Source organism: Trichomycterus rosablanca, chromosome 10, assembly GCF_030014385.1.
Source record: "Trichomycterus rosablanca isolate fTriRos1 chromosome 10, fTriRos1.hap1, whole genome shotgun sequence".
NCBI classification, from domain to species: Eukaryota; Metazoa; Chordata; class Actinopteri; order Siluriformes; family Trichomycteridae; genus Trichomycterus; species Trichomycterus rosablanca.
Genome location: NC_085997.1, coordinates 4,912,357 through 4,933,991, shown reverse-complemented (window position 1 = coordinate 4,933,991; position 21,635 = coordinate 4,912,357). Strand labels below are relative to the sequence as shown.

The window sequence follows — 21,635 nt, the reverse complement described above, 5'->3', positions numbered from 1 at the left end:
GCTGAAAACACGGGCATCAAAAGTTTACCATCAAGAGCTTAGAAAAAAAACACAAAACTAGCTAGTCAACAACATGGTAACAGTTATTGGAAGGGATAAAAATAATAAATAAATAAATAAATAAATAAATAAAACTCCAACAGCTCCCCCTGGTGGATAAACTTCTGCCTGCAAACCATGAGAAAGTTACAAGCCAGGTTCAGGAGAAAAAAAACCCTCTTTATATTACTTTTAAATTCCCTGGCATCCAGTAAACAATAAATTAATAAATAAGAAAAAAAAAACTATTTATATTCATTTTAAATTCACTGGCATCCAGTACATAATAAATAAATATAAATAAATAAATAAGGATGAAAAATAAAAATAAATGAATAAATAAGTAATAAAACATCTTTATCTTACTTTTGAATTAACTGGCATCCAGTAAATAATAAAAATAAATAAATAAATAAATAAATGCATAAGGATGAAAAATAAAAATAAATAAATAAAAAGGAAAGAAAAACATCTTTATCTTATTTTTGAATTCACTGGCATCTAGTAAACAATAAATAAAAATAAATAAATAAATAAATAAGAAAATAAAAACTCTTTATATTCATTTTAAATTCCCTGGCCTCCAGTAAACAATAAATGAATATAAAAATAAATAAATAAAGATAAAAAATAAAAATAATTAAATAAATAATTAAATAAGGAAAAAAACATCTTTATCTTACTTTTTAAGTCACTGGCACCCAGTAAACAGCTTGCTGATGCTGCCAGGTTGTGTGTTTGGATAAAAAAATACATAAATAAATAAACTAGCTAGTCACCAACATGGTAACAGCATGGTAATGGTGGGAAGAACAAAAAAGTAAAAAAAAATAAATAATAATAATTAAATAATAAAAGAAACCTCCAACAGCTCCCCCTTGTGGATAAACTTCTGCCTGCAAACCATGAGAAAGTTACAAGCCCAGTTCATGAGGAAAAAAAACAGACTCACATTAATTTTCGCCTTGATGACCGAGAGTTTCTCCTGCGCGGAAGCTAGCTCTGCGTTAGCCTTGTTCAGAGCCTGCCTCTTGGGCTCCACTTCGCAGTAGACCTCGTAGAACCTGACGATGTTGATGACCCAGGAGCACAGGCCCGCCGCGGCGTTGGACTTGGCCGCCACCAGCTCGGGTTTGAACTCGGGATCCTGCAGGTAGGGCCGGATGGCTTTCAGGCAGTTCTCGTGGATGTTCTCTTTGTTGAAGTTGATCAGGGAGTCCAGGAAGGCATCAACTTTGGCCATCATCACTTTGGCCGCTTTCCAGCTGCGGTCCTTGGGGACTTTGCCGCCGGGAGCGCTTAGGACCATGACGGCGGCGGTCACGTTGGTGATGGCGGCCACCGGGGAACCGAAAGACTTCAGCTCGGTCAGGTTGTTCTAAAGTGAGCAATAAAAATCATAGAACCATTGTTTATTGTTATTTATTATTATTTTCTCCACTTGAGGGGCAGCCATGCCTTGTTGGGACACCCTTTACAGCACTGTACTATACTTTATCCACCAAAGCGCCACCTCCCTATTAGGGGAGCGTCTAATTGGGCACTTTATACCGTTTTCTCACCTGTATGGGTACCCTATACAGAACTGCATCCTTTCCTAGTGGAAATGCCACCTTTTGGAACACTGTCAAGTAGGGGGTGGCATCGGATACGCTTCAATACAGCGCCCTGTTGTATTGGAAGGGCACTAGCAAGGGCACATCAGAATTTATTGCATTAAGGCACCTATAGGGAACATCAAGTTGATTCTATTGTGATCCAATAGAGGGGCATTCACGCCATGTTGGGACACCCTTTACAGCACTGAACTGTACTTTATCCATTTTGGAGGGGCACCTCTTTATTGGAGAAGTGCCTAATTGGGCACTCACCTTTAGGGGTACCCCATACAGCACTGCATCCTATTTTCTCTAGTGAAAAGGAAACCATTTGGGACACTGTCAAGTAGGGGGTGGCATCGGATACGCTTCAAAACAGCTCCCTGTTGTAGTGGAAGGGCACTAGCGAGGGCACATCAGAATTTATTGCATTAAGGCACCTGTAAGGAATGTCAAGTTGATTCTATTGTGATCCAATGGAGGGGCATCCATACCATGTTGGGACACCCTTCACAGCACTGCAGTGTACTTTATTCATTGGAGGGGCACCTCTTTATTGGAGAAGCACCTCATTAGGCACTTCATACCGTTTTCTCACCTATAAGGGTTCCCTATACAGCGCTGCAACATTTCCTAGTGGAAATGCCACCATTTGGGACACTGTCAAGTAGGGGGTGGCATTGAATATGGTTGCCCTCCCCTTTTTCTTGTTCTGGAGGGCACCTATTCAGAATTTATTGCAAGAAAGGCACTTGTTCCTTGGATAAACCTAGGATGCCAAGTTTGTCTTATTGTGAGGGCACCACATTACATTTTCTTCATTGGAAGGGCACTTGATCATTTCCCCCATGTAAAGAAAGGCCAACAGGGCACTTCTTCTCATTTTTGCCACTCCCCCCCGCTTATCCAGCTTTCCAAGTCGGTCAGTAAATACAGCCCAAGCAATTGGCCCAAGGACAAACCTAGCACTGGTGGGGCTTGAACCGTATCTGAAGCACTTAGCTACAAACTGGTTGCTACTTGCAGCGAATGAACTGGGCTTAAGCTCCTACTTTTTTAGCCAATTACCCCTCTCGTCCCAAACTGAGTAATCTTCCTATTATTAAACAACAAGGTTAGACCTTAGAGACACTAAAAAGCAATCTCTGCTCCTCATCTCGTGTCAGAGGGCTTTAAAAGCTCTGCGGAGAGCCCTAACCACCTTATTTTATAGAAATATCTCCAATCTGACCTGGTCAGTGATTCAGATTACTGCAGCTCTCTGTAAGAAGATGTGTTGTACTGTATATGTGACCTTGTTGAGGGTGTTGAGGGCTTCCTGTGCTGCTATAAGCGCAGGTTCAGCTTTGGCCAAATCCTCCTCGCAATCCCTCTGCTTCCTGCTCACGACCTTCGCGATGCTGGCCACCTTCTTCTCCTCCTCGTCGGCCACGGCTTTCTCCTGGCTGACCTTTTCGGTCTCCACTCCCACCACCTGGATCAGCTTGTCGGCGTCCTCGTTCTTCTGTTTCAGGTCCACCTCCTGAGCTGCTAGTTTGGCTTTCAGGTCGTCCACCTAGCAGAATACATTTAGAATTTATTGCTGGCAGTACTTTCAAAAAAGTTAAGGCAGGTTTAGAATTGTTAGCATTGTTTAAAACCTTAAATGTAAATAATAAACATGATATATTGGTGTGTGTTTGTTTAGACTGGGTTATTATAGGGTGTATTTGTTAAGACTGGGTTTTTGTAGGGTGTGTTTGTTTAGACTGAGTACGTGTTTGTTTAAACTGGGCTTTTGTGGGGTGTATTTGTTTAGACTGGGTCTGTGTTTGTTTAGACTGGGTTTTTGTAGGGTGTGTTTGTTTAGATTGAATGTGTGTTTGTTTAGACTGGGTTTTTGTAGGGTGTGTTTGTTTAGACTGGGTTTTTGTAGGGTGTGTTTGTTTAGACTGAGTGTGTGTTTGTTTAGACTGAGTTTTTGTGGGGTTTATATTGTTTAGACTGGGTTTTTGTATGGTGTGTTTGTTTAGACTGGGTTTTTGTAGGGTGTGTTTGTTAAGACTGGGTCTTTGTGTTTGTTTAGACTGGGTTTTTGTAGGGTGTGTTTGTTTAGATTGAATGCGTGTTTGTTTAGACTGGGTTTTTGTAGTGTGTGTTTGTTTAGACTAGGTCTGTGTTTGTTTAGACTGAGTGTGTGTTTGTTTAAACTGGGCTTTTACAGACCACAACCCTTTGGTATTTCTCTCCAGGATGTACAATTAAAATCAAAGACAAAGGCGGATACCCTGTCTAGAATATAATTGACAGAATGCCTTCTGTCCTCTTTGAGTGGGGGCGTGTTACGTGCAAAGGCACATACAGTGCCTTGCAAAAGTATTCAGCCCCCTTGAACTTTTCAACCTTTTGCCACATTTCAGGCTTCAAACATAACGATATGAAATTGTAATTTTTTGTGAAGAATCAACAACAAGTGGGACACAATCGTGAAGTGGAACGAAATTTATTGGATATTTTAAACTTTTTTTAGAAATAAAAAACTAAAAAGTGGGGCGTGCAATATTATTCAGCCCCTTTACTTTCAGTGCAGCAAACTCACTCCAGAAGTTCAGTGAGGATCTCTGAATGATCCAATGTTGACCTAAATGACTGATGGTGATAAATAGAATCCACCTGTGTGTAATCAAGTCTCCGTATAAATGCACCTGCTCTGTGACAGTCTCAGAGTTCTGTTTAAAGCGCAGAGAGCATCATGAAGACCAAGGAACACACCAGGCAGGTCCGAGATACTGTTGTGGAGAAGTTTAAAGCCGGATTTGGATACAAAAAGATTTCCCAAGCTTTAAACATCTCAAGGAGCACTGTGCAAGCGATCATATTGAAATGGAAGGAGTATCAGACCACTGCAAATCTACCAAGACCCGGCCGTCCCTCTAAACTTTCAGCTCAAACAAGGAGAAGACTGATCAGGGATGCAGCCAAGAGGCCCATGATCACTCTGAATGAACTGCAGAGATCTACAGCTGAGGTGGGAGACTCTGTCCATAGGACACAATCAGTCGTACACTGCACAAATCTGGCCTTTATGGAAGAGTGGCAAGAAGAAAGCCATTTCTCAAAGATATCTATAAAAAGTCACCTGGGAGACACACCAAACATGTGGAAGAAGGTGCTCTGGTCAGATGAAACCAAAATCGAACTTTTTGGCCACAATGCAAAACGTTATGTTTGGCGTAAAAGCAACACAGCTCATCACCCTGAACACACCATCCCCACTGTCAAACATGGTGGTGGCAGCATCATGGTTTGGGCCTGCTTTTCTTCAGCAGGGACAGGGAAGATGGTTAAAATTGATGGGAAGATGGATGGAGCCAAATACAGGACCATTCTGGAAGAAAACCTGTTGCAGTCTGCAAAAGACCTGAGACTGGGACGGAGATTTATCTTCCAACAAGACAATGATCCAAAACATAAAGCAAAATCTACAATGGAATGGTTCACAAATAAACGTATCCAGGTGTTAGAATGGCCAAGTCAAAGTCCAGACCTGAATCCCATCGAGAATCTGTGGAAAGAGCTGAAAACTGCTGTTCACAAACGCTCTCCATCCAACCTCACTGAGCTCGAGCTGTTTTGCAAGGAAGAATGGGCAAAAATGTCTGTCTCTCGATGTGCAAAACTGATAGAGACATACCCCAAGCGACTTGCAGCTGTAATCGCAGCAAAAGGTGGCGCTACAAAGTATTAACGCAAGGGGGCCGAATAATATTGCACGCCCCACTTTTCAGTTTTTTATTTCTAAAAAAAGTTTAAAATATCCAATAAATTTCGTTCCACTTCACGATTGTGTCCCACTTGTTGTTGATTCTTCACAAAAAATTACAATTTCATATCGTTATGTTTGAAGCCTGAAATGTGGCAAAAGGTTGAAAAGTTCAAGGGGGCTGAATACTTTTGCAAGGCACTGTATTATTATTATTATTATTATTATTATTATTATTATTATTATTAGTAGTAGTAGTAGTAGTAGTAGCAGCAGTTTTGTGTATTTATGCTGCTATCTGACTGTTTTGTTTTGCTGCTGAGCGGGTGGTTCAACAAGAAAAGCTAGCAATTTAGCAACCTAGCATGTCAGGCTAGTGTGTTTGAACTCAGTGGCACATGTTTTGAATGCTGAGATTCTTTGTGGTCTCTTCGTGTATAGTTCTTTTGACCCTTTGTTCCAGTTTGTGTGTTGGGGCGTGGACAGGTAAGGAAGTGCTCGCTCATACATTTCCATCATGTAGTAAACCTATGTATAGACACACTAGGTAAGAAGCGTGTGCCATCCGTTGTATTTATGTTTGAGTAGGGAAGTTTAGTATAGTTAGTTCTTTTGTTTAGCATTTTGTTTGTAGCGCATAGAATTTGTGAACTGTGTGTGTCTGTTTAGACTGGGTTTTTGTAAGGAGTATTTGTTTAGACCGGGTGTGTGTGTTTGTTTAGACTAAGTCTGCGTTTGTTTAAACCAGGTTTTTGTAGGGTGTGCTTGTTTAGACTGGGTTTGTGTGTTTGTTTAGATTGGGTTTTTGTAGGATGTGTTTGTTTAGACTGGGTGTGTTTCTTTAGACTGGGTTTTTGTAGGATGTATTTGTTTAGACCGTGTGTGTGTGTTTGTTCAGACTGGGTTTTTGTAGGGTGTGTGTGTTTAGACTGGGTTTTTGTAGGGTGCATTTGTTTAGACTGGGGGTGTGTTTGTTTAGGCTGGGTTTTTGTAGGGTGCGTTTGTTTAGACAGTATGTGTTTGTTTAGACTGGGTTTTTGTGGGGTTTATATATTTGTTTAGACTGGGTTTTTGTAGGGTGCATTTGTTTAGACAGTGTGTTTGTTTAGACTGGATTTTTGTGGGGTTTATATTTGTTTAGACTGGGTGTGTGTTCGTTTAGACTGGGTGTGTGTTTAGGCTGGGTTTTTGTGGGGTTTATATTTGTTTAGACTGAGTGTGTGTGTTTGTTTAGACTGGGTTTTTGTAGGGTGTGTTTGTTTAGACGGTGTGTGTTTGTTTAGACTGGGTTTTTGTGGGGTTTCTATTTGTTTAGACTGGGTTTTTATAGGGTGTGTTTGTTTAGACTGGGTCTGTGTGTTTGTTTAGACTGGTTTTTTTTAGGGTGTGTTTGTTTAGGCTAGGTTTTTGTAGGTTATATTTGTTTAGACTGGGTTTTTGTGGGGCTTATATTTGTTTAGACTGGGTTTTTGTAGGGTGTGTTTGTTTAGACTGGATTTTTGTAGGGTGTGTTTGTTTAGACTGGGTCTGTGTGTTTGTTTAGACTGGGTTTTTGTAGGGTGTGTTTGTTTAGACTGGATTTTTGTAGGGTGTGTTTGTTTAGACTGGGTCTGTGTGTTTGTTTAGACTGGGTTTTTGTAGGGTATATTTGTTTAGACTGGGTTTTTGTGGGGTTTATATTTGTTTAGATTGGGTTTTTATAGGCTGCATTTGTTTAGACTGGGTTTTTGTGAGGTATACTTGTCTAGACTGTTGTGTCTGATGCAATTCAGACAACCAGTGTTGCTTCATCTTGCTTAAAATCACAAGGTGCTAATTATTAAAGATATTTTAATTATGATACATACTGATAATTAACAATCAGACTATTAAAACTGACATGCAGCACATTGTAATGCAGTCATTTAAAAGTCAAGCTTAATTTTTATGTCTTTTATTTAGTTTTTTTACCCCCGTTTGTTAACAACATTAAAAGACCTAATCTTGTTCTTGTGGAACGAGCACCCCAGTGTGAGTTAAAACAAAGCCATTAAAGTCTGGAAGTTAGTCCTGGCCAGAGGCCTGCATTCCCAAATCAATGATGCAAAAACCTACAGTTTAGGAGCAATTCTGTTAAAATTGGCTTAACAAATTAGTGTTCAGTTGTTACAGCGATCGGTTTGGGTTTAAACATAATTAATTGTGCAATAAAACATTCGCTTTTTACAGTTAAATCATTACTGAAACATTTAAGCCTAATTAACCTGCTGGTAGTAATATATCATCTTTATTAATTACATTTAGGAATTTACTTAGATACAGTAAAACCTTAAACAAACACACACACCCAAACACACTCACTCCTACAACCCAGTCTAAACAAACAAACCTTACAAAAACCCAGTCTAAAACCACAGAAATACAGTCTAAACAAACACACAGACCCAGTCTAAACAAGCACACCTTACAAAAACACAGTCTAAACAAACACCCCCCCAAAAACCCAGTCTAAACAAACACACAGACCCAGTCTAAACAAACGCATCCTACAAAAACCCAGTCTAAACAAATACACCCCAAAAACCCAGTCTAAACAAACACAAACCAAGTCTAAACAAACGCACCCTACAAAAACCCAGTCTAAACAAACACACCCCCAAAAACCCAGTCTAAACAAACACACCAAGTCTAAACCAACACACCAAGTCTAAACCAACACACCCTACAAAAACCCAGTCTAAACAAACACACACCCAGTCTAAACAAACACACGCACCCAGTCTAAACAAACACACACACCCAGTCTAAACAAACGCACCCTACAAAAACCCAGTCTAAACAAACATCCCCCCAAAAACCCAGTCTAAACAAACACACACCCAGTCTAAACAAACACACCCTACAAAAACCCAGTCTAAACAAACACACCCAGTCTAAACAAACGTAGCCTACAAAAACAGTATAAACAAACACACCCCACAAAAGCCCAGTCCAAACAAACACACAGACCCAGTCTAAACCAACACACCCTACAGAAACCCAGTCTAAACAAACACACCCTACAAAAACCCAGTCCAAACAAACACACAGACCCAGTCTAAACCAACACACCCTACAGAAACCCAGTCTAAACAAACACACCCTACAAAAACCCAGTCTAAACAAACACACCCAGTCTAAACAAACGCACACCTACACTTCTGTCCTCAAAAAATATATATTATGCTACAACAAGGGAAAGGGACATCATGCCCACTCTAGGACAGTCTGCTCTCCCAGGGTGGTCTTGTCATGAAACCCAAAAATGCTATTATATGCTGACATTGCACACCAGCAGAAAACCAGACAGGACCAAGCAGCCCTGTATTACAGTTTCAGAGAAATAGCAGGTTTGCCAGCAGAGGAGCTGGCAAGTCTGAGAGGGAGAAACCTTGACACATTCATCTGCGCCTCCGTGCCCCTTCTGCCGGCCAAAATGGCAATGCAGAAGAACTCTTAACGTGACTCATTGCCAAATTCTGTCACTCCTACGTTACAGCGCTCATTGAAATTGTTAGAATTTCAACACCAAGATGAAGAACCTTTACAATATTCAGGATTTTTGGCATAAGAATGGTATAACATTCCACCACAAACTGTTAACTTCTTTTATGTGAGCATCTTGAGAAGGATCAAAGCTTTTCTGAAGGCAAACCGTACTTATTATCCGCGTTTGAGCACCATTTGGTCCATTTCCAGCCCCTTGTTCTAGTAATTTGTATTGAATGAATGTAAATGAATAAGCACTGATGCAAATGAAAAGACTCTTGTTTACAGCATACGGCATACGCCGCATTCTTCACGAACACTGACTATAAAAAAAAGCCTAATGAATTCGTCATTATCATCTAATTGCATCTCCAAAGCTTATGAATACCAAATATGAGTTAGATTAATTGTATTTATGATTTTATCGGAGAAATGAGCACCCTGCCATTTTTAATTGATAAATAAAACGTCTCTTGCAGGAACGGCAGCGTGCAGAACGGATGCTTGCGTAGACGCGATCGATGCGGATGGTTTAATAAGCGGAGTCGTTTCTAATTACGGAACGCTCGTCGCGGATGTTCGGCGCTGTCAGGAGAAGGAAAAGTCAATCAGAGGACAGAACTCAAAACAGAATGAAACGTAATGAAGGAAACAGAGGACGATGAGGAATGAGCAATTAGCTCAACAACTGCTGTCAGCAACAATCTAAAGCAGCATGACGCATCAACTGCATAAAAAAAAAAGCCTGCCAGATGAGTGAAGTACAATCTTCAAAAGTTCTTCTGCAAGCTTCACTCTTCTCAAGGTACGTGAGAAATTTCACACGTTCTTTCTCCGCATCCGAATGAGTTGATTAGTCATGAGAAAATGAGGCGTCTGGGACATACCGCCTTCCGGGTAGCAGAACGCCGGAACACAGAAAAAATCAAGTTGCTATCGTGTGGGTAATTAAACTGATGAATAGTAGGTAGAGATGATGGAGGACTAATTGCTCGCGAAGCACAGTCAGAAAGCACACTTAAATCCCACTTCATCCGAGTTTCCCCCCTCTTTGCTCTTCAGACTTCAAGAAACAGATATAACGATCCCCTCTCGAGCTAAAGGAGAGACGTAGGGAGGTATCTGCAAAATGACAACGCCGCATTCGGGCCCGGGTTTGAATCACAGCAGGTGTATTTAAAATAACCTCTGTTTGAACGCAGCATGAAGCTGTTTACTAGAGAGAATAAGCACAAACGTCGACAGAGTTTGAGAGTCTGAGAGTTTGAGAGATTTAAGGCTAGCGAACACTTATGTTTTACAGTCGTACCTTGTAACTCGACGCCCTTCGTCGAGAAATGTGTACCCTTAAACCCGACGTTACCCTTAAATTTGACGTGTGTGCGACTGCTGCTTTGTTCAGCTAATGACTTGAGTGGTGCGGTAAAACATCATCAAAGTACGAATATGAGACGAATCTGCATTTGTGTGAAACAACCATCACCTTCACTCTGAAAGCTCCACATGTATCTGTGTTTAGCTTAATTGTCCTCCTGTTTCACTTTTAAACTTGTGTTACACACCGATCAGGCATAACATTATGACCACCTTCCTAATATTTTCTTGGTCCCCCTTTTGCTGCCAAAACAGCCCTGCAACTGTGATGCACTGTGTATTCTGACACCTTTCTATCATAACCAGCATTAACTTCTCCAGCAATTTGAGCTACAGTAGCTCGTCTGTTGGATCGGACCACACAGGCCAGCCTTCACTCCCCACGTGCATCAATGAGCCTTGGCCGTTTACCACTGTTCCTACCTTGGACCACTTTTTATAGATACTGACCAGTGCAGACCGGGAACACCCCACAACAGCTGCAGCTATGGAGATGCTCTGAACAATTTGGCCTTTGAGAGGAACATGAGAGAAGAACATCAGGATAGGATGAATATACCCTCCTCGGACCAGTGGCGTAACTAGGAGCTCATGGGCCCCAGTGCAAAAAACATTTTTGGGCCCCCTCAACAAATTTCATATATATATTACAGGTTACAGGTTACACAGATTCTCAAAATCCCTTGCTGTGTGCACTCACTGTATATTTTGATTACATGTATTCTGATATTTCATTGTCTTTTAATTATTTTAATATTTGACAACGAAAATTGTCGTGTTTTTACTTTTGTTATTGCCGCACTTTACCGCTGCTCGTCCGGCGGGGATGCTACGGGTCTTTTGCTGCGTGCGGTGGTGACAAGGTAGAGTTCACAGGACTTTAATGAGCGTTACAACACTTTAGACTGCTTAGCTCCAGCACCCGAACTACCTGGGGCCATACGGCGAGTCTCATATACAAAACTAACTAACTGCAGAACGTCCGAACGCACGTGTATAAACCGGGTGCTGCATTCTGATTGGCTGAGCTGAATGTCACTCACGACCTGGCGAATACAGCCAATGGGGGTTTAGTTCATGTCGTGGAGGGCCCCAGTGCACCTGTCCCCCCTGCCCCTCCGGTAGTTACGCCCCCTGCCATTTCGGACCCGATTGGGGTCTACAGCATCGGAAGACTAACTGGCTGTGCTAAATTGGGAGAAAAAGGAAGAACAAATATTTTTTTTTAAATGACCACTTAATAAGTGTATTCGTTATCGGATTTGTACTTGCAGATTGCCAAATTGATTGACAGTAATTAACACTGAATTCCATTTTTTTTCCAAATGGTTTACCAACAATTTTCTAGCAATTATGTGTAAACATATGCAGTATAATTATGCAAGTTCTGGGCAGAAATAAAACACCTAAAGCTTCTTTTTATTTTTATAGCACAGATTACACCAAGGAAGGAAGAATGAGAGACATGAAAAAAAAGAAAAGAAAAAATGAACTGAAAAGAAAGAAAGAAAAAGAAAGAAAGAAAAAGAAAGAAAGAAAGAAAGAAAAGAAAGAAATGAAAACAAAGAAAATGAAAGTGTAGCTAAAGCATGAGCCAATATTGCCTAATCTAATAATGGATCTAATAAATGGATCTAATAAATGGATCTAATAAAGGAAAGAAAGAAAAGAAAGACAGAAAAGGAAAGAAAAAAGAAAGAAAGAAGAAACAAAGGGAAAAAAGAAATAAGTAAGGAAAGAAAAGGAATTAAATAAAGAAAGAAAGAAAAAAGGAATTAAATAAAAAAAGAAAGAAATAAAAAAGAAAGCACAAAAGAAAAGGAATTAAATAAAGAAAGGAGGAAATAAATAAATAAAGAAAAGGAATTAAATAAAGAAAGAAAGAAAAAGAATTAAATAAATAAATGAAGAAAAGGAATTAAAGAAAGAAAGAAAGAAAATGAATTAAAGAAAGAAAGAAAAAGAAAGAAAGAAAGGAAGAAAGAAAGAAAGTAAAGGAATTAAATAAGGAAAGAAAGAAAAGGAATGAAAGTAAGAATTAAATAAATAAATGAAGAAAAGGAATTAAAGAAAGAAAGAAAGAAAATGAATTAAAGAAAGAAAGAAAAAGAAAGAAAGAAAGGAAAAAAGAAAGAAAGAAAAGGAATTAAATAAAGAAAGGAAGAAATAAATAAATAAAGAAAGAAAATGAATTAAATAAAGAAAGAAAGAAAATGAATTAAATAAATAAATAAAGAAAAGGAATGAAAGAAAGAAAGAAAGAAAGAAAGAAAGAAAGAAAGAAAGAAAGAAAGAAAGAAAGAAAGAAAGAAAGAAAGAAAGAAAGAAAGAAAATAAGGAAAGAAAGAAAAGGAATTTAAGAAAGAAAATAAGATAAGGAATTAAATAAATAAATAAATAAAAAATGAATGAAAGAAAGAAAGAAAAGGAATTAAAGAAAGAAAGAAAGAAAGAAAGAAAATGAATTAAAGAAAGAAAGAAAGAAAGAAAGAAAGAAAGAAAGAAAGAAAGAAAGAAAGAAAGAAAGAAAGAAAGAAAGAAAGAAAGAAAGAAAATGAATGAAAGAAAGAAAGAAAGAAAGAAAGAAAGAAAGAAAATGAATGAATGAATGAATGAATGAATGAATGAATGAATGAAAGAAAGAATGAATGAATGAATGAATGAATGAATGAATGAATGAATGAATGAATGAATGAATGAATGAATGAAAGAAAGAAAGAAAGAAAAAGAAAAAAAAGGTTCAGGGTTGAGGCACTTTCTGCTGTCTGTACAGTATTGTACAGTATTGTACAGTATTGTACAGTATTAACTATATTGATTGGCGCCCTTTCCACTGTACTTATTTTTATAGCAGCGATACACCAAACATTGCAGGTTAAACCAATGATTTAAAATACCGCAGCCTCAAAGTGTAGCCAATATTTCCTAATCTAATAATGGATCTAATAAATGGATCTAATAAAGCACAACCTGGCAAAAATCCATAAGAGGTGTCGGGCATGTGAGCAGAAACTGCATCAATATCCACTAATTATATGTTAGCACGGTCCCACTTCAATAAAGCAAAGCACAGCAACAACAATAAACCTTCATCCTCATTAACACCCACGACTAATTCTGATAGCCCGTCTTCAGCGCTCCTTCTTCGCCCCTCATCTTCGTCATGGTGTCCCTCTGGAATGTCTGATCTAAAATAGGTGTCTCTGGGTGCAAAAGAAGGTCTATTGTGAGAAACCGAAATCAATTTTCCCTTTTTTTTCCCTTCTTTTCGAACCGTAATCTTGGTGCAAATGAGTTTTCCAATCGTGCATGTATTCAAAGTGTGTGTGTGTTGGGGGGGTGTATATGCGGCCCCGAAGCCGTTAGCTGGAAATGAAAAGAGTCTTTCGGCAGGTCTGCGCCTCTGGGATTCACACCCCCTGCTTAGAACCTGACACAAACAGCTACGGTGCCACTCGACAGTGGGTACGCTGCGCCCGGCAGAGAGCAATAAATCAAACTAGCATCAGGAAAACAGTTGACTTTAAAAAGAGGGTTCATCACTGGGACAAGATGGCAGGAGCCTCAGAAATATAGACTGCAAAAATGAATGGTGTTTTATGGTAAATGTGGCATACACCAAGAGAACAGAAGTGGCTCAAGTGCTTGATCCCTGTTACATGGTAGATACGTCATGCAAATCAATACAAAGGTTCTGGCTGATTACTGCCCCAATCTACAGGACACAAGGAGAAGCCAACAGGTTTCAACCCAGCTAACCGTCTATGAGGGATTCTGGACTCAAGAGTCCAATAATGATGGTACTTTGGTTGGTAATTTGGTACTTTGGTTGGTAATTTATTACTCTGGTTGGTCTTTTGGTAATTTTGTTGGTATTTTAATACTTTGGTTGGTAATTTGGTACTTTAATTGCAATTTTATACTTTGGTTGGTACTGTGGTACTTTGGTTGGTAATGTATTACTCTGGTTGGTACTTTGGTTGGTAGTTTGGTAATTTAGTACTTTGGTTGGTACTTTGGTTGGTAATTTAGTACTTTGGTTGGTACTTTGGTTGATATTTTGGTTAGTAATTTAGTACTTTGGTTGTTACTGTGGTTGGTTGATAATTTAGTACTTTGTTACTGTGATTGGTAATTTAGTACTTTGGTTGGTACTTTGGTTGGTAATTTAGTACTTTGGTTGGTACTTTGGTTGATATTTTGGTTAGTAATTTAGTACTTTGGTTGTTACTGTGGTTGGTTGATAATTTAGTACTTTGTTACTGTGATTGGTAATTTAGTACTTTGGTTGGTAATTTGGTTGGTTGATAATTTAGTACTTTGGTAGTTACTGTGGTTGGTAATTTGGTGGTACATTGGTTGGTAATTTGGTTGGTACTTCAGTTGGTAATCTGGTACTTTGGTTGGTAATTTATTACTCTGGTTGGTCTTTTGGTAATTTTGTTGGTAATTTAATACTTTGGTTGGTAATTTGGTATTTTGGTTGGTACTTTGGTTGGTACTTTGCTTGATAATCTGGTACTTTAATTGCAATTTTATACTTTGGTTGGTACTGTATTACTCTGGTTGGTACTTTGGTTGGTAGTTTGGTCATTTGTTTGGTAATTTAGTACTTTGGTTGGTACTTTAGTACTTTGGTTAGTACTTTGGTTGGTAATTAGGTACTTTGGTTGGTACTTTGGTTGGTACTTTGGTTGGTAATTTGGTACTTTGGTTGGTACTTTGGTTGGTACTTTGGTTGGTAATTTGGTTGGCTGATAATTTAGTACTTTGTTACTGTGGTTGGTAATTTGGTACTTTGGTTGTTACTGTGGTTGGTACTTCAGTTGGTAATCTGGTACTTTGGTTGGTAATGTATTACTCTGGTTGGTCTTTTGGTAATTTGGTGGTACTTTGGTTGGTAATTTGGTTGGTTGATAATTAAGTACTTTGGTTGTTACTGTGGTTGGTAATTTGGTGGTACTTTGGTTGGTAATTTGGTACTTTGGTTGGTAATTTGGTTGGTTGATAATTAAGTACTTTGGTTGTTACTGTGGTTGGTAATTTGGTGGTACTTTGGTTGGTAATTTGGTACTTTGGTTGGTAGATAATTAAGTACTTTGGTTGTTACTGTGGTTGGTAATTTGGTGGTACTTTGGTTGGTACTTTGGTTGGTAATTTGGTACTTTGGTTGGTAATTTGGCTGGTTGATAATTTAGTACTTTGGTTGTTACTGTGGTTGGTAATTTGGTGGTACATTGGTTGGTAATTTGGTTGGTACTTCAGTTGGTAATCTGGTACTTTGGTTGGTAATTTATTACTCTGGTTGGTCTTTTGGTAATTTTGTTGGTAATTTAATACTTTGGTTGGTAATTTGGTATTTTGGTTGGTACTTTGGTTGGTACTTTGCTTGATAATTTGGTACTTTAATTGCAATTTTATACTTTGGTTGGTACTGTATTACTCTGGTTGGTACTTTGGTTGGTAGTTTGGTCATTTGTTTGGTAATTTAGTACTTTGGTTGGTACTTTAGTACTTTGGTTGGTACTTTGGTTGGTAATTTGGTACTTTGGTTGGTACTTTGGTTGGTACTTTGGTTGGTAATTTGGTACTTTGGTTGGTACTTTAGTACTTTGGTTGGTAATTTGGTACTTTGGTTGGTACTTTGGTTGGTAATTTGGTACTTTGGTTGGTACTTTGGTTGGTAATTTGGTACTTTGGTTGGTACTTTGGTTGGTAATTTGGTTCTTTGGTTGGTACTTTGCTTGGTAATTTGGTATTTTAATTGCAATTTTATACTTTGGTTGGTACTTTAGTACGTTGGTTAGTACTTTGGTTGGTAATTAGGTACTTTGGTTGGTACTTTGGTTGGTACTTTGGTTGGTAATTTGGTACTTTGGTTGGTACTTTGGTTGGTAATTTGGTTGGCAATTTGGTTGGTTGATAATTTAGTACTTTGTTACTGTGGTTGGTAATTTGGTACTTTGGTTGTTACTGTGGTTGGTACTTCAGTTGGTAATCTGGTACTTTGGTTGGTAATGTATTACTCTGGTTGGTCTTTTGGTAATTTGGTGGTACTTTGGTTGGTAATTTGGTACTTTGGTTGGTAATTTGGTTGGTTGATAATTAAGTACTTTGGTTGTTACTGTGGTTGGTAATTTGGTGGTACTTTGGTTGGTAATTTGGTACTTTGGTTGGTAATTTGGTTGGTTGATAATTAAGTACTTTGGTTGTTACTGTGGTTGGTAATTTGGTGGTACTTTGGTTGGTACTTTGGTTGGTGATCTGGTACTTTGGTTGGTAATTTGGTTGGTTGATAATTTAGTACTTTGGTTGGTAATTTGGTTGGTACATTGGTTGATAATGCAGTACTTTGCTTGCAGATTAACCAGTGAACGTGAAACACTTGAACGTTACGAATGAAAAATGTTAAATCGCTAAACATAAAGCTTACATTTTGAATCGTCTACACGGATAATGATTGGCTCATCTGTCAGGGTTGGATGCCGGAGGGGATTTTTCATAACTGATGCATGAACGACCTCTGCTGGCTAAACAAATGGCGCCTGCATCAAAGACGAGGGATAACGGGGATCAGCGTGTGACTCTCCATGTGTGAGACCGAGCCGCATATGAACTCTCCTCGTGCAGGTGAAAAGATGCAGTCGGCTACTGCACACGTGTCGGAGGGGGCGTGTGTTAGACATGGAAGTCAGTCAGGTAATTGGACATGACTAGACTGGGATAGATCATAATGAATAAACAGCTCTGTTGTGTACGCTACACAGACCTGTTCCATCCCGCTCCCCCGGCGGATGTGTGGAAGCGCTGTTACGTCATTTTGACTGTGGTACATTGTATTTTCTTGACGAGCACAAGGGGGGAAAACACCTGCGCATTATTAACAGGAACTTTCCTACAGAAGTAACTTCATGTTCTGAACTAAACTACTGCGATTTGCACTTTCTGTTAATAAAGGCTAATTTGCAAATACGTCTCCTTATTTAAATAAAAATCTGGAAGCTTTTCATCTGATTTGCATAATTATTCTCTTATTTTTTTGTCATTATTGTTTTGTTTCCACATTATCCTGGGGATACAAATCCAGTAAACATCTGACTGGAAGTAAACTATTAAAATATAGATTTTTTCTTGTATTGTGCTGATACAGATTTAATAAGAAATATTTGGATTGTTTTGTTTTATGGTGAATTTTATTGTTTTGGTTGTTTACACTTGTGATTCACCACATTTACTGTACAGTTCTGAGCAGGTGAGATGATTTAAATGTGTCATGAATCCAGCCTAGGTACTTTGGTTGGTAATTTGGTACTTTGGTTGGTAATTTGGTACTTTGGTTGGTAATTTAGTACCTTGGTAATGTGGTACTTTTGTTGGTAATTTGGTACTTTGGTTGGTAATTTAGTACCTTGGTAATGTGGTACTTTTGTTTGGTAATTTGGTACTTTGGTTGGAAATGTGGTACTTTGGTTGGTAATTTGGTAATTTGGTTGGAAATGTGGTACTTTGGTTGTTAATTTAGTACTTTGGTAATGTGGTTCTTTGGTTGGTAATTTGGTACTTTGGTTGATAATGTGGTACTTTGGTTGGTAATTTAGTACTTTGGTTGATAATGTGGTACTTTGGTTGATAATTTGGTACTTTGGTTGATAATGTGGTACTTTGGTTGGTAATTTGATACTTTGGTTGATAATGTGGTACTTTGGTTGATAATGTGGTACTTTGGTTGGTAATTTGGTACTTTGGTTGATAATGTGGTACTTTGCTTGGTAATTTGGTACTTTGGTTGATAATGTGGTACTTTGGTTGGTAATTTGATACTTTGGTTGATAATGTGGTACTTTGGTTGGTAATTTGGTACTTTGCTTGGTACTTTAGTTGGCAAATTGATACTTTGGTTGGTAATTTGATACTTTGGTTGGTAATACTTTGGTTGGTAATTTGGTACTTTGGTTGGTAATTTAGTACTTTGGTTGATAATGTGGTACTTTGGTTGATAATGTGGTACTTTGGTTGATAATGTGGTACTTTGGTTGGTAATTTGGTTGGCAAATTGATACTTTGGTTGGTAATTTAGTGCTTTGGTTGGTACTATGCTTGGCAATTTGGTACTTTGCTTGGCAATTTGGTACTTTGGTTGGTAATTTGGTAATTTGGTATTTTGGTTGGCAATCTGGTACTTTGCTTGGTTCTTTGGTTGGTAATTTGGTATTTTGATGGCAATTTGGTACTTTGGTTGGTACTTTATTTGGAATCTTGCTCTGATAATCTTGTTTTGTAGTTCATGTATCTTGCTTTAAAATCTTGTTTAGATTATCATGTCTTGTTTTGTGTTGTAGTCTAGTTGCGGTTTAGCATGTAGCCTGTAACCTTATTAGTGATGGTGTCAGGACTTCACTTATCCAAGGACATCACTTATCCAGATTTAGGAGCTATTTAAAGTATCTGGAGATAATCTACAAGGAAAAGACACGTCCACTTCCTTCAGAGAGGGCTGGATGTAATGCAGTACCTAAACTAACTTACTAAACAGTAGGAACCCTGTAGAACAGTTTGGGAGGGTTCCTGTCGCCCGTGTTGTGTGAATAATTTGAAAACAGTCGCCTCAGTGAAAGTCTCAGCAGATAATGATACTGTAACATCCTCTGTTCATCCATGAGCTGATCTACTGATTATACAGAACACGTTCTACTTCTCCAACTGTTAAATTGCACCGCGTCCTGTCAGCGTTTTACACACTGGTTAAATTACTGGTAAATTTCCCAGTGAGCACTGGTGTGTGAAAGAGCTTTTACACAGAATATCTTCCTAACAAGAGCTTGGTGTTAGACAGACCTGAGCAGACGTGCTGTTGAGCTTCTGCAGTCCGTTTTCCAGTCGCTCCATCTTGGTGCTGAGGTCGGTCCTCTTGAGGGCCAGCAGGTTCCTGTACAGCTTGATCTGCTCCAGGAAGGACTTGGGCGTGGTGTAGTTATATCTCCTCTCGTTGGACAGGTAGTCCTTGGAGGTTTTGTTCACGCTGATGTGGACGTACGCCATGAACTTACTCACCGAATCCTTTACTTCTGGCTGGATGTGGAGAGGAATAATAAATAAATACGTTTAGTTTCTGTTCAGGTGTAGGAAAGCGGCTCCTTGCCAAGGGTGTCGATGCATTCAGTTCTAATTAACATTTCATTTTCTGCTCAACACAACAGCTAATTATTTCTCATGACTTTAGGCAACATCAATTGCATTAAAAAATGACTCTACATTATGAATCCACCTTTGGTACTTTGGTTGGTAATATGGTACTTTGGTTGGTAATTTGGTGCTTTGGTTGATAATTTGGTACTTTGGTTGGTAATGTGGTTCTTTGGTTGGTACTTTGGTTGGCAAATTGATACTTTGGTTGGTAATTTAGTACTTCGATTGGTAATTTAGTACTTTGGTTGTTGATTTGGTTGGTAATTTGGTACTTTGGTTGGTAATTTGGTTCTTTGGTTGGTACTTTGGTTGGCAATTTTAGTAGCTCCAATTAACCTGACTGCATGAAACTGCGGGAGACCCCACATATATACAATTGGTACTTTGGTTGGTACTTCGGATGTTTAATAATTTAGTACTTTGGTTGTTACTTTAGTACTTTGGTTGGTAATTTAGTACTTTGGTTGGAAATGTGGTACTTTGGTTGGTAATTTAGTTGGTAATGTGGTACTTTGGTTGGTAATTTGGTTGGTAATTTGGTACTTTGGCTAGTAATTTGAAGGTTTGGTTGGTAATTTGGTACTTTGGTTGGTAATTTGGTACTTTGGTTGTTGGGTAGGTAATTTGGTACTTTGACTGGTACTTCGGATGTTTAATAATTTGGTTCTTCGGTTGGTACCTTGGTTGGTAATTTGGTTCTTTGGTTGGTACTTTGATACTTTAGTTTGTAATTTAGTACTTTGGTTTTTGCTTTGGTTGGTAATGTGGTACTTTGGTTGGTAATTTAGTAATTTGGTTGGAAATGTGGTACTTTGGTTGGTAATTTAGTTCGTAATGTGGTACTTTGGTCTCAGTCCGTGTTGGGTGTACAAAAATGACTTTTAATGTTTTGACTGACCCACTTGATTGCTGTAAATTTAAACACATTTTTATTTGAAGCCTGTAACAGACTCCAAAAAAGTTAGGACAGGACAAAATAAATGTGAAAAGTTTATAGAAGTAAAACCATTTAAAACATTTCATAATAAGCAAGTGAATTAGTGACAAATTATGGGCCATAACATTGTGATTTTCTTTTATTTCACCATCTACTGTCCATAATATTGTGAAAAGATTCAGCGAATCTGCAGAACTCTCAGTCCGTGTAGGGACAAGATGGGAAAGCACTGCTGAATGTTAATGAACAATCAGACAGAGAAACTGTCTTGCTAATGTAATCCGTACAACACTGTGGTATTGGGAGTACTTCGGAAAAAGGTTGTCACATCACACAGTCTACCCCTGCAAAGCCTTTATTTATACTAAATCCCATTTATAAATTCCCTGACCTGTGATACCCACCTCGATGTGCTCCACCTCCTGTAGGAACCTCAAACTGACCGACTCCAGCGCCTCCTGTGGCCACTCGTGGAACCAGTCGATGGCGGTGCAGTTCACCACAGCCGGGAACTTCCTGCTACGCACCCTAAGCTTGTTGCCAACGGGAGAAAAGCACAGCGCCACCTGTCGAAGAAAGTTAAATTAAACCATTTTCCAAAAACTATATTAAAAATCTATAAAATAAAAAGAATAAATAAAGTACTTTGGTTGTTAATTTGGTAATTCGGTTGGTAATTTAGTACTTTGGTTGGTACTTTGATTGGTTCTTTGGTTGGTAATTTGGTTGGTGATTTAGTACTTTGGTTGGTAGGTTGGTAATTCGGTTGGTAATTTAGTACTTTGGTTTGTAATTTGGTACTTTGGTTGGTAATTTGGTACTTTGGTTTGTAATTTGGTACTTTGGTTTGTAATTTTGTACTTTGGTTTGTAATTTGGTACTTTGGTTGGTAATTTGGTACTTTGGTTGGTACTTTGGTTGGTAAATTGGTTGGTTATTTAGTACTTTGGTTGGTAATTTGGTAATTCGGTCGGTAATTTAGTAGTTTGGTTGGTACATTGGTTGGTAATTCGGTTGGTAATTTAGTACTTTGGTTGGTAATTTTGTACTTTGGTTGGTAATTTGGTTGTAATTTTGTACTTTGGTTTGTAATTTTGTACTTTGGTTTGTAATTTTGTACTTTGGTTGGTAATTTGGTTGGTAATTTGGTACTTTGGTTTGTAATTTTGTACTTTGGTTTGTATTTTTGTACTTTGGTTGGTACTTTGGTACTTTGGTAATTTGGTACTTTGGTTGGCAATTTGGTTGGTAA

At 38.5% G+C, this 21,635-nt stretch overlaps 1 protein-coding gene across 2 annotated transcripts in view; it reads right to left on the bottom strand.

The window, feature by feature from the left end:
- The window catches only part of dnah9 (dynein, axonemal, heavy chain 9), a 188,912-nt gene that overhangs the window by 68,367 nt on the left and 98,910 nt on the right, over positions 1-21,635 (bottom strand). For both annotated transcript variants that reach the window (XM_063002787.1, XM_063002788.1), the window contains 4 exons: positions 20,788-20,949; positions 19,096-19,329; positions 2,932-3,192; positions 992-1,417 (listed from right to left, as the gene is read on the bottom strand). In XM_063002787.1, the coding sequence (XP_062858857.1) occupies positions 992-1,417; positions 2,932-3,192; positions 19,096-19,329; positions 20,788-20,949 (1,083 nt within the window). The remainder of the gene's footprint in view (positions 1-991; positions 1,418-2,931; positions 3,193-19,095; positions 19,330-20,787; positions 20,950-21,635) is intronic.